At 35.6% G+C, this 17,054-nt stretch overlaps 1 protein-coding gene across 9 annotated transcripts in view; it reads right to left on the minus strand.

Annotated features, from left to right (window-relative positions):
- LOC140663336 (UPF0489 protein C5orf22 homolog) overlaps nucleotides 1-17,054 on the minus strand; it is a 244,223-nt gene that overhangs the window by 128,044 nt on the left and 99,125 nt on the right. For 2 of the 9 annotated variants that reach the window (XM_072887395.1, XM_072887390.1), the window contains one exon: nucleotides 5,735-6,236. The exons of the other annotated variants lie outside the window; for them this stretch is intronic. In XM_072887395.1, the coding sequence (XP_072743496.1) occupies nucleotides 6,209-6,236 (28 nt within the window). In that variant the 3' untranslated portion in view covers nucleotides 5,735-6,208. Of the gene's footprint in view, nucleotides 1-5,734; nucleotides 6,237-17,054 lie in introns of those variants that run through there. 9 annotated transcript variants of the gene reach the window in all.

The following is a 17,054-nucleotide window of genomic DNA, read 5'->3' on the forward strand; positions in this document are numbered from 1 at the left end:
CGCGCTATTGAAGCAATTTATTAATTATTAATTATTAATTTTATCGGTCTCTATAGATAAAACAATTATATTGTACAATAAATATGTGAAAACTCGTGGGATAAAATTAATCGTATAATATTTTTTCAATTATTCTTGAAATTATAATTTCAATTTCCTTGCAAAACATTCCATTGCTATGCATGATCACTATTTCGCTACCAGAATGCATGTATATACGTTCACTTTGTACATTCTGTATATCGTAGCATTGTATCGAGGAAAACGAATCGCTCAAGAATATGAGCAAACTTGGCGCAACTGCGAGCCGGAGAAGACGAGGTTCGCGAAGCTCCGAGGAAACTGATCGAGCACTCGATCCTAGCATCCCATTGCGACCCACCTGGGCAACCTGAGAAGGGACTGACGAACCCGCCTTTAGGGTTAACGAGCCCCTACGAATGCCAGTGGAACCTGTGCCTTTTGTAACCCGAAGTGACGCCGATCCCATTGACGGGGCCCTATATGCTTCCAATCGGTGATCTATGGATCCCTACTCGACCTCTGGTCCTTGTGCGGCTCGTAATCGTATATTTCATTGGCGGTTCAAAGAGTGGCTCTTTCTGTTTGTCTGTAGGCTCGATTGTCGTCCCGACACGTATTGTACACGAACGCGATTTCATTGAAAGAGAAAAAGAGAAAGCATCTAAAGAGAGGCGACTTTAAAAGTTAACGCGTCCTCGAAGATACGATGCATGTTCCCCGGACATACGTACGCACGTACCTGCACCTAAAAGCATAATCTGGAAGCATAATCGACATTTTAGCTCGAGCTGCCTTCCTCGCACGCCCTCATACAAGGTGGATCGACGAGAGAATAGATTTATGGGCGGTGTTTGCTTTGTGGTGTAAAAAGGGTCCGATTCAATGTTCGATAATCGATCGAAGATGAACGGACGGTAGACACGCGCGGTGTAATGTTACATTATGATTTCCCCGAATCGATGGTCTTATAAGTATAAAGAAGAGTTTCGAGAGAATTAACTATACTTTGTGATAAGAAATGTTTTTGTTTTAGTTAAATAAGAAAATTCATGCACAATATTAATAAATAATAAATCATATTAATATATAGATAGCTAAATTTTAGAAAGATTTCATAATTTTATTACTTGATGATTTTTTTATATATTTACTGTAATTTATTTATTTCTCTCTCTCTCTCTCTCTCTTTTTTCGATTCGCATAAGTCGAACTTTGTGTAACGTCGTATCTCTCTGTTTAAACCTTCTATAGTCGATAATTTATTATTTTTAATACAATTAATAAACATTAATTAATATTAATAAATAATAAATCATATTAATATATAGATAGCTAAATTTTAGGAAGATTTCATAATTTTATTACTTGATGATTTTTTTATATATTTACTGTTATTTATTTCTCTGTCTCTCTCTCTCTCTCTCTCTCTCTCTCTTTCTCTTTTTTGATTAAAAAAATATATTTTCATATTTAGTTTGTTTTAAAAAATATGATTTCGTGATAAAGAACGTGTATACCGCACAAAATTATTCTCTTAATTTCGATAAAGACATTCCTATTGAAAGTCAAGAAAGAGAGGATTATTCGACGTGGCAGCGTTGAGTGGACCATTCGGCCCAAACAGGGGACTAACGAACTGTAACGTCGGTGATACTACTCGACAACCGGAAATAGAATTTTCTACATATCCTAACGCTTGGCATTGTCTGTAACGCCGTTGCGCTTCAGGTAGGCGCAACCCACTTCCCAACATTGTCCCTAACGTGTACCAGGCTGTCACGCGCATAATGCCGCGAGTTTAGCATTTATATCTCATGGACCAGGTACGTATGTTCTCGCATAATTAGCGGCGGTTCTTATGCGCACCGCCGTGACATCGGCGCGGAAAAACGGTCGAAACGCAACCCCCGTGGGCCGAGAAACCGGCGACAGAGGGGACGGCTGCACAATAATTTTTTCCTACTGTTTCTCGTCACCGCCTTTTAACCCAGCGAGGTTTACGAGGCGCGTCCCGTGAGGTCTCGAAAATTCCCACATACCCCTCCGTATGATTTGCATGCCGACGGAAATATCGATGCGTTTCGTCGCACGCATCAGGCACGCAGGCGATGCGCCGTCGCCGAGTTTTTTTTTTTTTTTTTTTTCTCAGGCTCATCCCGCAGGGATGGAAGAGACGTGTGCATCTGGAAGGCAAACGTGACTCGAGACGTCGTTTGCATTTTGTACTACGCGGCGTGACTGTTTCGTTTCCACACTTGAGTCAGAAGACTCCTCAATTTCCTGACTTCGATACATCTTACAACGTGCAGCATCAAGCGTTATTTTTATCCAATATGAGAATGCGGACATCGATCGTGTACAAAAAAATTAAATGGATCGCAAATAATTAGTAGACACGTTCGTCAACGAATAAAATGTAATAGTGATTCATCGAATTCAATCTAAATAAGTACCCCGGCATAAGCATCTTGGTTCCAATTGACTCTTGCATTCAACAGCAATAAGTATAGCGCTCGCGCGCGTTCCTTAGCTAATAATACAAAAAAATTTTTCTTTTTTTTTAGAATGTTATTATACTAACGAAGGAGAAGACGAGATTATGGTAGAAATTACCCTCCTAAGTATACACTCCATCTTTCAACATATCTGATGCATCATATATGCGCTGCTGCAGAACAAGCCGGCACGAGTGATATTATTTTCTCGTTTCGAAACGTAAGTAATATCGAGGTAATGAAGTCACGACATTTGCATATCGTCCGCTGCTCGGTCATCTCCTCTCATCAAATGATTTTTCCGAGACATTTTATGAACCGGTACAACAAACACGCGAGCGCAATGCACAGAATTGAATCGGTATATAATTGCGAAATATAAACACGGCTATTTTCTCAGAGAAATGAATAGGTATCGATGTACAACGATTCTCGGATTAAAAAACTATTTCATGTCGCGTTCGATGTGCCTAAAATGTCATTCACCGTTTCTACAGCGTTCAACATTCATTTTTGTAAATTTATACGCGCAAAAAGAAAAGAAATATTAAGAGTAATTTTATATACATATATATATATATATATGTACTCGTATATATATATATAAATTTATAAACAAAGCAAGAAAGAATATAAACGTAAGAAAATATAGTACTTATATATAAAAAAATATGTAAATATTCATATATATATTTATAATTTATATAAAAATACTAACCGCTTAAAATTACAATTAAAAAAATGTCAAATAGCAGAATATTGCAAACACAAAGCAATATTATATATTATTATACATAAAAGAAGGCGTTTGATTCACATGATAGATATTAATATATAAATATGTAGATAAAAAATGATAAATAAAATATCATAAAAATATAAAACTTATATAACATACATAAATATTAAATCATTTACTTAATACGTTATCTTCTTTTTTTTAAATGTTATGAAATGCGAAGACAGACTTGCGCGAAATTCTTTGACGCTTTTCAAAAAGCCTTATCTCCGTACGCGAGAATGCGATAAGGAATAAAAATTGAAGTTGGCTTCCTGACCGAACGAATTACTGAAAAATCTAGGGTGAAGTGGCGTTTTTAAGGACCTCTTGAGAGGAGTCCTTGCCAGTGGTATGCCTTCCTTTCACATGCTAACTCTCCTCGATAGTCCAGCCGGTGGTATGAAAGGACCACTTTTCAGATTTAAATCAAGACCGCGTGTATTTATATGTATCTCCTACCGCGCGACCTATCCCATTTGCATCACAGTGCGACAAAATGCACATGCGTGTACGTAACCGTACACATTCAAATCAAAATACGTGGCATACCCGTTGTCAAACGAACGAACATAGCAAACTTGAGAATGAAGCGCGAAAAGATCCCGTGTGAACAAATTAATGCAGGACTTGCAGTGATTGTGTAACAATATTTATTTGATATATCTTAATATATATTTCTAATATCATCTATAATGAACAAATATCAATTATAAATATTCACAAAACATACGATAAATTTATAGATTCGCAATGCAATATAATTTCAGCTTATCATTTAATATCAATTATGTCATTAAGGTCGTAATTTTTTTCTCTCGATTTAATTACGTAAACTGAGTTGGACATTATAATTTTAATCATTTTTACTCGCATGCGACAAACATATTAAGTTCCGTACACTCGCAGAGAGCACTGTCGCACCTGCCGGTGCAATAATTTGTTCTGCATCCAGGCTGATATCGAATTAAAGAAATTCATTAACTAACTGTTGTGAATACATGCGACAAAGAAGATTACCGTTACTCAAGGTTTGGTAAAAAAAACTGCGAAATTATGACTTCCAGAATTCGAAATAACAGCCTGTCCCATAAATAATGCTCATTTTATTCATGATTATTAAGTACTCGGTACCAATATAAAGTTTCTCCGCCAGCTTCTTTGACCTTGAAACCAGCTTTTAATACTTTCGAGTAATATTGCATAACTTATCATTTATCTTACGATCAGTGGCAAAAAATGAACGAAATATCTAATATAATTACAGCTTGTACACTTTAATGTCTCTTTCTCAAAATATTGCCACTCAAACTGAATAAATTACGCTTTTTGTAAGACTTTTTATGAACAGGAGGATGAAAGACAATTTAAATAATATTTTGCATACTATATCTTCGTAAGCAAATGTGTGTGTGTGTGTATATATATATATATGTGTGTGGAGAGGGGGAGGGGGTTGTTGCAGTTATTGACAATTATTACAGTTGTGTCAATTTAGTTCATAGTTGACAAAAACAACAATATTTCTATAAACGAAAAATTTTCCCTAGGCTATATATATATATATATATGTAAAAGTAATTATAAATTAAATGAATTTTTAAAATATAAGTCTCGATACTATTAAAAAAAAAAAATAAAAAAAATATTACATTTGTAAAAAAATGAAAACAGTTATTGTATAAGTTGTTCGCTTATTAAGTCAACATATGTAGAACAAAACATCAAGTAGGAATTATTGTCCGATGGTAAATTAGTCTGTCCCATGTCTCGGAATTATCACACTGTAATTTTATGGGGATATAAATTATGATTGCAATTCTCTTGACGTTACGCATCCAGCCACACGAAAGACATCGATCAACCGGTAGATAGCAAACTCGTTCACGTATCATATGCACATCCCGTATAGAGATCACACCCCACAGCTATTATTCCGAAAACGTCTCGAGGTGCCCCACGACTCGGCATCACACGCAACACATGTTCGATCTTTACATTACTCATATACGTAATATATAGTCACAGTACGTACATAGTCATCAATCGTCGACACTCTAATTACGATATCCCGATGCAGTTTGGTTGACAATGAAGTTCCTTATTATAACTCCGAATAAGGCCGCAATGACGTATTAACATTTAACGCATTTTTTTATGGGATATGATGAGGCAGATGGAGAGAGACATGGCCCACTACGGGGGTGAGGACGGAAAGAGAGAAGGAAAAAGAAGTGGGAAGGAGCGCCAAAGATGAAAGGGGAAGGAGAAGGAGGGAAGAAGAGACGTCGTGAGGAGTGCCGGGCTAAATTACCCGGACGTGCTCGCGCAGATAAGGCTCCCTGTGTACGCGCATAATGCGGTACGTAATGTGCAGTCCACAGGCAACCACCATCCGCCACCTTCTCTCTTTTTCCTTCTTCGTCGTCGTCGTCGTCGTCGTCGTCGTCGTCGTCGTCGTCGTCGTCGTCGTCGCCGCCGCCGCCGCCGCCGCCGCCGCCGCCGCTGTCGCTGAGGTGCCCGGAGGAAGAAGAGGCAGAGGAGAAGGAATTGGAACCTATGTATCCCCACGTATGCAGTCTGTGTGTTCAGAGGCTGGGCACATATTGACCGATACGTACCGCCGGTAGCAAGATAAACAGTTCTCTTCTCGTTTGCTCTCTCGCGCGCGGTCTTTCTTCCGCTCTCACTTTGTCTCTTTGTCCTTCTTCCTCTCTTGACTTTTGTCTCTCTTTCATTTTTCACCTTTCTATCTCTCCTTCTCTCTTTCTTTTCGTTTATCCTCTCTGCCCTCTTAACGTTAAGTCACCGCTCGTGACTCGTGCACACAAAATTTACGGTGACACGTCGACTGTGTGAGACACGCTCGTAAAATTTCATCATAAAGAACATTTTATAGTGTGTGGTCTAATTAAATTATTAGTTTAATCGTTGCAACGCTGCAAGAAAAAGGAATGAGTTAAAAAAAAAAAAAGAGTAAACAGACTTATTTTTTAATATAAAAATTATTAGGAAATTATATTAGAAAATGAGTGTAAATAGGCCCACAATTATATTAAAAACTTATTAAAAGTTTATACAATATTTTCAATCCACTAGATTTTAGCCATGGTTAAAGACGAACTAATAAAACAGCAGTATTGAAATAAAAAAATAATTTTTATATTTAAATTGAACTAGAAAATCGTTTTCACAAAAATACTGCATTTTTAATCCAATGTAATCGCAATGTGTGACTCGAGATATCCATTCAAAAAGATTCGAAATTTTTATATAGTGATTAAAATAAAATAAACATGTATATATATATATATATATATATATATCTCTCTCAAATTTTATTTTGAAAAGATAATAATCTTTTGTCTCGTTGATCTCTCTTTTGGTTCTTTCATTTATAATTTTTTTATTCCTTTTCATTAATATTTTTCTTTCGCCTTCGATAAAATATACATAACATTTATGATAACGTTCTTTTCATGATTAATCTTATCTATCAATGTATTATTTTATTATTTTATTTCGAGGTAGCAGAAATACGATCTAGAGAATTTATCGCGATGCACATATTATATATAAATATACATGTAAATATATATTTCTGATAAACACAAAAGATTACTAGACATTCTTTGTAAAACGAAGGTAAAGGATAAGAAAACGAGCTCGAATTGCTGGAGGCACGGAAACGAAATCATGCAATTGCTGTCGAACAGACTACGAAATAATAAAGTTTACCATGTCCCCGGTGACTTTAATCACCCGCCCGAGGTGACCACCGCGACGAGATCCCTATAATTCTTCACAAAAACTGGACAAACTATCTTCGTCCCCTTTCGTAAAAGCTGTATTTTTTCGGCCGTTCATCGGTGGCAACTCTGATGCAGGCGTATCGAAGATCGATCGTTGCGGAAGCACCCTTAGGGCGGTTAGTACTACCTTACTATCCGCTTAAAAGGCCGGGCTGCCGCTCAAGCCAAGCACCCTGCAGGCATCGGATGATCTTATTCGCGTGTCATGCGAATTTATATCGAAGCTCACACGCGCGGTGTAATTTTCACAGATTGAGATCGAGCCTCTTTATAACAGAGACCGATTAATATGTGGCGGTATTCGATTCGAATATTTTAATAAGTAAGAAATAACATTTATTTTAACAACACGTAATCATGGGTACCCCAATGTAATTCCGAATAATATCAGTAATTATATCAAATGTCATATTTATTATTAAATTGCTGCGCTGTACCGCAAATTTTATTTGTCCCATTACTTTCGCGTAACGGTATTTTGTCAAGTTTTCTTCTTTATGATGAACTTCATAAAAAAAAGTATACGTACACAATTGAAATTATTTATATGTAAAACACAAATTCAAGTGTTCATTAATAATAATTTAGTTGAATTAATCAATTATGCAAATAGAATAAAGAATCCTTTGAAGATAAAGAACATCAAGCTAATAAATTCTTTAAAAAGATATGTTTTTGATATTATTATAATACTAACATTAAAAACTTGAATTTATTATGTACGTTACTTAATTTTCCGCCTTTTCAAAGTATTCTTTATTCTGTCTGCATAATTTATATAAACTGATTCAATCTATTATTAATTAACACTTTGAGATTTGTATATAATATTTTATATTTAATTTTAATTGTTACAGCTTTCTATAAAGTTATGATTATAAGAAAGAAATTTAAGCAGAATATCCAGATAAAAAAAGAAATAATTAATATACACAGTTAGGAATTTTTTGTATTCAATGATAAATGCAATTAATTCTATGATACTCATAAAGCTTTTCCTTCATCTGGTTGCATCTTGCAGCACTGAAAGCTATCAGAGTCACTCGAAATTGTGATATACTCGCGACAAGCGGCCAATTTAATCACGATGTAAACGCAATTCGTCACAGACCGCTCGGTTGACCTTTTCATACATGTCCATTACTTGGCTCTATGACGGTGGCATGAAAGACACGTCGCTTTTTCATCTGGGCGCGCGGGGCAGAGGAAGCAAGAAAGAGAGAACGCAAGAGAGAGAGAGAGAGAGAGAGAGAGAGAGAGAGAGAGAGAGAGAGAGAGAGGACAGGATCGTGCGGTGGCGCAAATTACATTGTGAAGTGCCATTAACGGCGATGTAATAGCCACAATAGACGAGGCTGCAGCAGCAGGGTTTACATACGCGAACGTTTACATACGTGCACGGTTGTCTCTGTACAATAAAATGCGTGAAAAGACTTGCACGCGTGTGTTAGATCGCGCGCGTATCTCCTCGACGGATACCAAATGTTGCTGAAGGTTAAAAGAAAAAAGAAAAATCAAAGAACAATTCTTCCCTTAGTCTTAGTTACAATAACCGGTAATTTCCTCGTCTATGTGCTACATGCGTCGCACCATTGTAATTAAATGAAGGGGACACGTTTATAAGCGCGGAGACGCGCGTATTGTAATTAAACGAAGGTATCTTGCACGCGAAACCGTTGGCATACGGTACCGTATTAAAGACTCTCGGCCAAAGAGAGACAGGCTCAGCCTTGGCATTCACTTGAGTGGGATATATGTTGCGGTAGCATGAAAAGCGAGCCCCACACAATGTAATGGCAACGTGTCACATCTCTATTAATGCGATCTCCATCTCCGCCTGCTTACTTGCACTTTTCACGATGACCTTTGTGCTTGTGATTCATGTTACGTACATCTGACCGATGATTGTTTCATCGACCGATCGATGACTGAATAAAATGGTCGATGAAAGGGCAAGAGAACAAAGAAAATGTATGTAACCTTGTAAAATCTTGCACTATCTCTGGACAAAGTTTCGTTTTCCTTCTGTGATTCGCACAAAGTATTTAGAGATATTATTGCTCTTATCTAAAAGCAATGTGATATATAGAATTGAAAATCAAGATATCTCTTTATGTAAAATATATATAAATTTTCTCAAAATGAAATTGATAGGTTTATACTAACATTAACTAATCTTTAAATATAAAAAACTATGTACTTTTAAATTTAATTATCATTTGTTGAAATGTGTATATCGCATACTATATATTGCATGTGTACATTGCAATATATATGTGATCTTTATATAAATTAATTATAGATTTTATTTGAATTTTATACATTTTCTTTTAATCTCTCTTTTTTTAATTTATCTGAATACACATTAACATAAATCATAAATATACTTCCGATTAATCTGTTTACATATTGTTATAAAATTAATATTTGCATAACGTGAAAATTTCAATAAAAATTTGTGTTATGCATATTTTAAAAATCTTGACAAAAATATACAGATGGAAAAGAAGATCCCTGTCAAGGGCACATCCTTTTAATAACTAAATAGTTTTAAACAAAATAAATTTAGAACAAATCATCACATTTTTAAGTAAGTTAAAATTTATCATCTGTTTTCTCCAAACTTTTTTCAATTATTCAATTTATTAGGGTTTTCGAAACAATGACTGGGGCATTACATCCTACCAGGACGAAGATGCAGGATGCAGGATAATTATAAGTACAAAATTTTGTCACAGAGGGAACCACCTACTAAGCCATACGCGATGGATTCAGCGCCGAATAACAAGAAAGGGAAGCGGTGAAAGCTCGAATTCTCGTCTCTTTGAACCTCTGATGATAAAGTAGTCGTTTTCTAAATCAAACTACGATCATGTTACATAATATAAAAAGTTCATTTTATAAAAACACAAGCTATTTATAATATTTATTTAAGCAATATATAATTTTGTTCATTCTTGCGCTAACATTCATTACTTACCATTCAGTAATTTCACGATAGTAATAAACCAAATGAAAATGCCTGTTTACAAGGAAATATACAATAAAGTCTTTGATTTTAAATAATTTAAATACAAATCTTATAATTTGCCTAGTATTTATTTTATTGCCTACATTTTCACTATAGAAATAACATATGAAATAATAAACGAAAAACACATCCACTAAACTGTATCTCTCAACACTATTAATACTCAATAAATGTAATCAATATTTGAATAATAAATAATTTAATATGCAAAATTGTTTTGTAGAATAAAAATATAATAAAAAGTTGCATATGGAGAGTTCACCGCGCGATGTGCTCTTTCGACGCATGCATTCTCAGTGAACTCGCAAGCGTAAAGAGGCCGAGGGGAAGCGCATAATTAGGGCTCGCCGTGGTAAAACTGACAAGTACACGTCAATTAGTGCAACGGTAACCCGACGGCTCGGTCGCCAACCCATCGCGAAGAGACAATTCCGGAAAAAAAACGATCTGCCGACACGCCACTTTATTCTTTTCTTTGTGCATCTTTGTAATAGATTACTAATGATTTAATATGGAACTGATGCTTGCAAAATGTTAGAAAATTCAGAGAAAATGCAAGATAGTTGTTATGAATATAATTATGACATAGAAAAAGACCTCTTCTTATTAAAAAAATATACATAAAATATTGATATATTTCAAGTATTAGCGTTAAAAATAATTTTCGAATTATTTATATAAGTTTTAATGTAAAAAAAAAAATTGATTCTTACGTAATAACACTAACAAATTATCTACGTATGTAATAAAATCGCTCTTTAAAACTATTATCCACGATATACTAATTAAACATCGTTATCATATTATGAAGCATTGTTTTAAGTTTCACAGTCAATAAAACAATGATAATCAATTTACTCTTTCTTATGACACATGCAATATTGATACTTTGGAAATATAAAAATATTTTCACATACACATTAGAAGATATATATCTTCTTATTTCCTTCAATCGTTTACATGTTGCAAGAGATTTGTTATTTCACGCGTGTTGAGTAGAAAATGGTTAAAACGAAATAATGTTATGTAATTGTTCGAGCGTACAATATCGATATCACATACATATGTAAAATACCTGTAGTACAAACATAAAATGTTTTTTATGGTATCTTATCGATTCTCAATATATTCCACGAAGCTATATGGTCTGTTTCACGGATAAAATTGCAGACAAATCGAACTATAATGTATATCAGTGTTTAGTACGATGCGTATTGCATCATTATGGCACGAATGCAAGCTATCGGTAGAAAACAAATTGCAAGATTTCATCTGTGTCTCGAGACGACGTTATAACGTATGACTCACTATTGACACTATGCATTTTCGTCCACTATACTATTATACGTGTATGCAGCATGCGTCACATTTACAATTAATGCGTCCAATTTGTAAATACAATCGACATAAATCATTGAGATATCACACTGAAATTAGTTTTCCGCAAGAGACAAAGGAATGAATCTTGATATATGTAAAAGAGAACAAATGCATTTGTCATAGAGCGACACATGGAATAAAATTTCGTAATCTCATATGTATAGCATATCGAGAAAATACAACGAGAACTTTCATACCGCTGATATTTTTTTTGCTGAATAAGGAAGTGTAATATTCTGATAGGCAAAAGAACATAATGTATGAAGCGTGTTTAGCATGAAAGCAAAGCAAGACGTAACTTTCGCATTTTTCAAGTATAACAGCGGTTCAAAAGTGATGTAAACTTTTTTTAATGGAAAATGATATTGTCCGAATAAATGATTTGAACTAAAACGCTAGATTCTTCTCACTTTATCATTTTTTACCCCACATTATTTGTTGATGAAAAAAACTTTGCGGCAGATCTTTTTAAATGGTCTCGTTTAAGAAGCGCGACAATGTACAGTCAACGAAATATAATTTTTCTGAAAAAAAAACATGACAGACAAAAAGGTAATATACAAAACAACCTATATATATAATAAAGAAAATTAATCGCACACACACACACACACACACACACACACACACACACACACACACACACACACACACACACACACACACACACTATTACGTCATAAAATATGTCACAAAATTTATAAATAACCACGTGTCTTTGAAATACTTGAGTACGCATAAGTCAGTTACATGAAGTTATATAAACACGTTATGACTTTCGCAATATTAAAATAAAGATTGATATCTGCAAAGTTTCATGTATCTTTCGTGTAATTTTCACACGTAGAAAAATGACGGTTTACATCACCGACGCACGCACATCGAGTAATGTTAACGCGCAAATGTGATTATGAGGGAGAGTAAGATAGATTTTTTCCACCTGCAAAAGAATACACCGGACAATGTAAATTACACTGCGGTAACAAAAGTGCAGGCAACGGAGGAGCGATTAAGTAATTTTAGCGGGCGGTAACCCTGCGGGACACACACAACGGAACAATCACTATAAGGAACGTGACACAGCTGTCACTTGTATCATTTACATATTTTTACATACATTATGAGAGTGTGTCGGTCACATTATTGCAATGTGCTTCTTTGTAACGTGAACAAGAGAACTGTATCGTTATCGTCATCCTGCATTATTTTAGTATCACTTATCCGTTATTCGTTTAACATGAAAGACGTAAACGATAATTCGATATATAAACCTAATATCTATTTTCTATTTGCAGCCTTTATTTCAAATAAATTTAACTAAAACATCGCAGCATTTATTTTTTTCTTGCTACTGTCTTTCTACTCTTTAATAATTATTACCAATTAATATATATACATTTTTAAGATATTTCAGTTATAATATCACGATAGAATATATGTACAGATATCTTTAATAATTATACAATTTTATTATAATAATATGCAATTTCAATGATTATTCAAACAAATTGGCAATGAACTGATTTCCAGCATAAACACAATGATGTCCGCATTTATCGTATCATCAGTCGTTCACCTGGCTGGGTGCGTATTATTGCGTACCATACTTAGGCAGCTTGGCGTAATTATAATCACGCTAATGCATCTTGTTGTGGCACGTCCCGACACGATGCAGCCATAGCATTGCAGCCATATCGTCTACGGTACGTGCACTGGATGACAACGAGACGCTTTCGAGATGGTTTCACGCGATAATGATAGCGTGCTGAACATGCACCCATACAATAGATGGATGTGCAAGAGTGATCAATAGGTCAATGCGCAAGAGAAGATTAACCATTCCCTTTTTTTATGCGTTTAACGGCGTGTTCGCGTCGGCGAATTATATATTCTTGGATGTATCTGATATATAATGTACACTGTGTAAGCCGTCATACACATAGGTATATATTATAATGAATACTGTGTGTGTGTGTGTGTATAATATTTATCTTGTAAAAGACAGCGTGTCACGCGAACGCAAATTTAATATTTATAATTTCTCTTTTGTAACAATCAAGATTAGTTCGTTATATTACTTTGAGTAGTCGTTTACTCTCTATGTTAAATATTCCCCTATGTACCATCGTGTTATTATAATAAAATTACACGGATCAATTATTCGAGATATCGATATCTTATTTTGGTGACGTAATAACAAAAATATCGTAAATATTAATATTATGCTGCGAATTTAGAATTGTTCAATAAATGCAACATGAAGGATACACATTATGTAAAAAAAAATTATAAATTTCTCCATATAATTTCGCGAATTCGTGCGCTTGGTACATATATCTTTGGTTAAACGTAATGGTTCGGTAACGTTGAACTCCAATCAACATCTGTCACGTTACGTTCAGACGCAACGTGATCGGCAAAGATTCTGAGATAGAACGTATAATTTTACTTCTAATCATTATCGTACGTAACGAGGCGCGTCAAGTTTAGGTACGCAATAATAGCGCCGCAATAGCGCGGTTCAAGCGACGTACTTCGTAATCATCATCATCATCATCACCACCATCGGCCAACTTATTATTATCGTTATCCTCGCGCTTCCTATACAGCACGGATAGCCAGAAGAAATATTAAAGCGAGAATACACACAATGTTGCAATAAGTAAAGTGTTGCAAAAATCCTTTTAAAATACCAGACACAAGCTAGGGGATAGAGGTTTTTGTAGCACGCGTGTGTCTCGAAACAGCACAGGCGCCATAATCGCTGTCTCGCTGGCTTATGTCTTATTGTCTTTCATTGAACAAAGGCAGAAATTAATAATCACGAGACAGAACAATGCACGTGACCCGTCTTGCGCATCCGCGATGCGTAACGAAACGCGGAGCTAAACCGGGAATAACAATGCTGAATCAGACGTTGTATCATTGCGCGCGTCATCTTCAATCTCTTTGTTATGATTACGATTATTTCTTTATCATATTTTATATTTTTTAAAAATGCAAATGTTACAAATATAAGAAAAAAAAATAATAATAGAGAAAATTATATATGTATATGTGTGCTTTTAATATTCCTTCTTCGAAAATGAAATCACAAACAAAATTTATCAATTTAATGGACAGAAAAAATATCTTGTATTTAAAAGAGAATCAAAATATATGTTGATATTTATAAATTTATTTTACAATCGTGAGAGAGAAAAAGGAATAACTTAAGAAATCACAGTAAATGTCATTTTTTTTTCTCTTATTATATCGAAAGAGAGATAAGCTGGTTCGAAAAAATGACATAATGGATTTAACACGTCATGTAGCTGCGCGAGCCCGTGAAATTCATGAAATAATAGCACCGAGATATACGCGACCTCACATGCAATCATCGCGATCAGATCACCTCGCGCACGTTGACGTTCTTATTATTATTATCATTATCATTATGATTCTCACGCTCTGCTTGGCGGCAAAGGCCCGAGGAAAACCGAGAATAGTGCGAGCGGGCGCGAATGAAGTCATCTTCGCTAATGCACCGATGCTTATCCCGACACAACAGGCTTCTTTAAGCCACACTCAATCCATTAAGCTGAATTACCTGGCGCATCCACACGTGGATGGTGCTAGACGATGAAAAGCTGGACGGAAAAAACGAAGAAAAAAGAAATTCAACTGCTATTGTCGACGAAAGTTCATAGTCCCAAAATTTTTCCTCCTAAAATTTTAGATTACAAAATCTGAATTTGCAACCAGTTGTAAATAAGACACGTCGTAAAGATATAGCGATCGAACGTAATCTTATAATTAATAAAAACGCGTGATGAGATGATATTAGAGACAACACGAGACAAACATGTGTCTGCTCAAACTAATATAATTTATTACCATTAATAAGAATATTTGCCACGGTTATTATTATTCATAAACGCGTAGCATTATTTGCGCAGTTTTTTCCACCTACGCAATCAATGAATTTATCACAGGATGTATTCGTCTTATCCGCGCCGTCCTATGTAATAACTGCGAGCTGCGAGCATGGTATATCAGAATCCCGACGCGCATCGCTGTTTTTTTCTTCCCGATGTCCAGGTCAATGATGCGCACGCATTTTTATCTTTTGCGACTAGTTATGGCCCCGACTGGGATATAATAGCAGTTTTAACTACATTCACAAAGTGGCGTAATTTATTGCGCCATTATACTCAGCTAAGGAGCTGCTTGTTGTGAACGACGACGGGCCGCGGTGAGACGCGTGCATGCGGACATGATTTAAGGTAAGGAGAATGACTACCGTGTCGCTATTATGGCTCATAAGCCTGATCGAGGCGAGTTTCAATCGACGTTCTCCGGATCGCGGACGCCTCGTTTATTCGCGTTCGTTCACAATGAAGAAAAGGCCGCGCCGACGTATCGAGGGGAGGAGGAGGAGGAGGAAGAGGAGGAGGGGGGGGGGAGAGACTTTGTCGACACGATAAAACTTTCATTACACACAACGCGAGAAAGTATTAGATACGCGCAAGCATATGAAGCCGACATGATTTAGTGGTTAATAAAATTGTGACAAGGTATAATTTATAACAATATACAGAGTGTTACAAGCAAATCTCTCTGCTAGACTTGGGATATTACGTATATTCAAGCGATTCCCAAGCGAAAAATTATCATATCATGCGAAGATTCGAAATATACATTCTATTTAATTGTCATAATTTACGAGTGTTTGTATTAAAAATTTATTGTGAGAAGATTCGAAAGAAAGACACACTAACAACAAGATATAAGATACACTTCATAATCATAAAAAAAAAAAAAAAAAATAACTTTGTTCTTTGTATTAAAGAAACTGTTCAAATATAGAGTAAATACTTTGAAACTAATTAGGTGACACATTGATGAAATGTTGAATAAATTTCTAACATCGGCTCTCATTGTATTATATATCAGTTATTTATGTAGAGCTACATCGGGACAAGAGTCAGATATATATTAATTTCGGTCAACGGCGGAGCGGTAGCAAAATTATAGCAAACGTGCAATTTGCGAGAATTTACGACGCTTTATGGAGAGCTTTGTGACTTTGCCAGACTGCGTCGCGCCTATATTTAAGATTCGGCCGCTCTGGAAGAAAGCGAAAATTCCGAAGTATATGATTATTTAACGCGCTTTCAAAACAACACCTGCGCAAAATAATAGCTTGATGTCCGCGAATGCGTGCACGATAAGCACACTCCCGGAAAAATTTCGCGATATTATCATACCTGGAGGTTGTTGGTGCACGACGAATCGTCTCGTCAGCAACGTGCGGCCACTTTTCACATTGAACGGTACTTAAAAGCCTGCGCTTATCGTTAAGTGTACAGGTTGCTCTCGAGTCTACACTTATCTCGCTGTCTCTCTCTCTCTCTCTTTTTTCCTCGTCCTCTATCCTTCTGTACTCAATCTCTCTCTCTCTCTCTCTCTTTCCATTTTTCTCACTCTTTTTTTGCCTCATGGTGTACGCATAAGTAATCCGACAAGAGAGCGTGGGAGTCAAGAAAACGCGT

This window comes from Anoplolepis gracilipes, chromosome 3 (assembly GCF_047496725.1).
Source record: "Anoplolepis gracilipes chromosome 3, ASM4749672v1, whole genome shotgun sequence".
Lineage (NCBI taxonomy): Eukaryota > Metazoa > Arthropoda > Insecta > Hymenoptera > Formicidae > Anoplolepis > Anoplolepis gracilipes.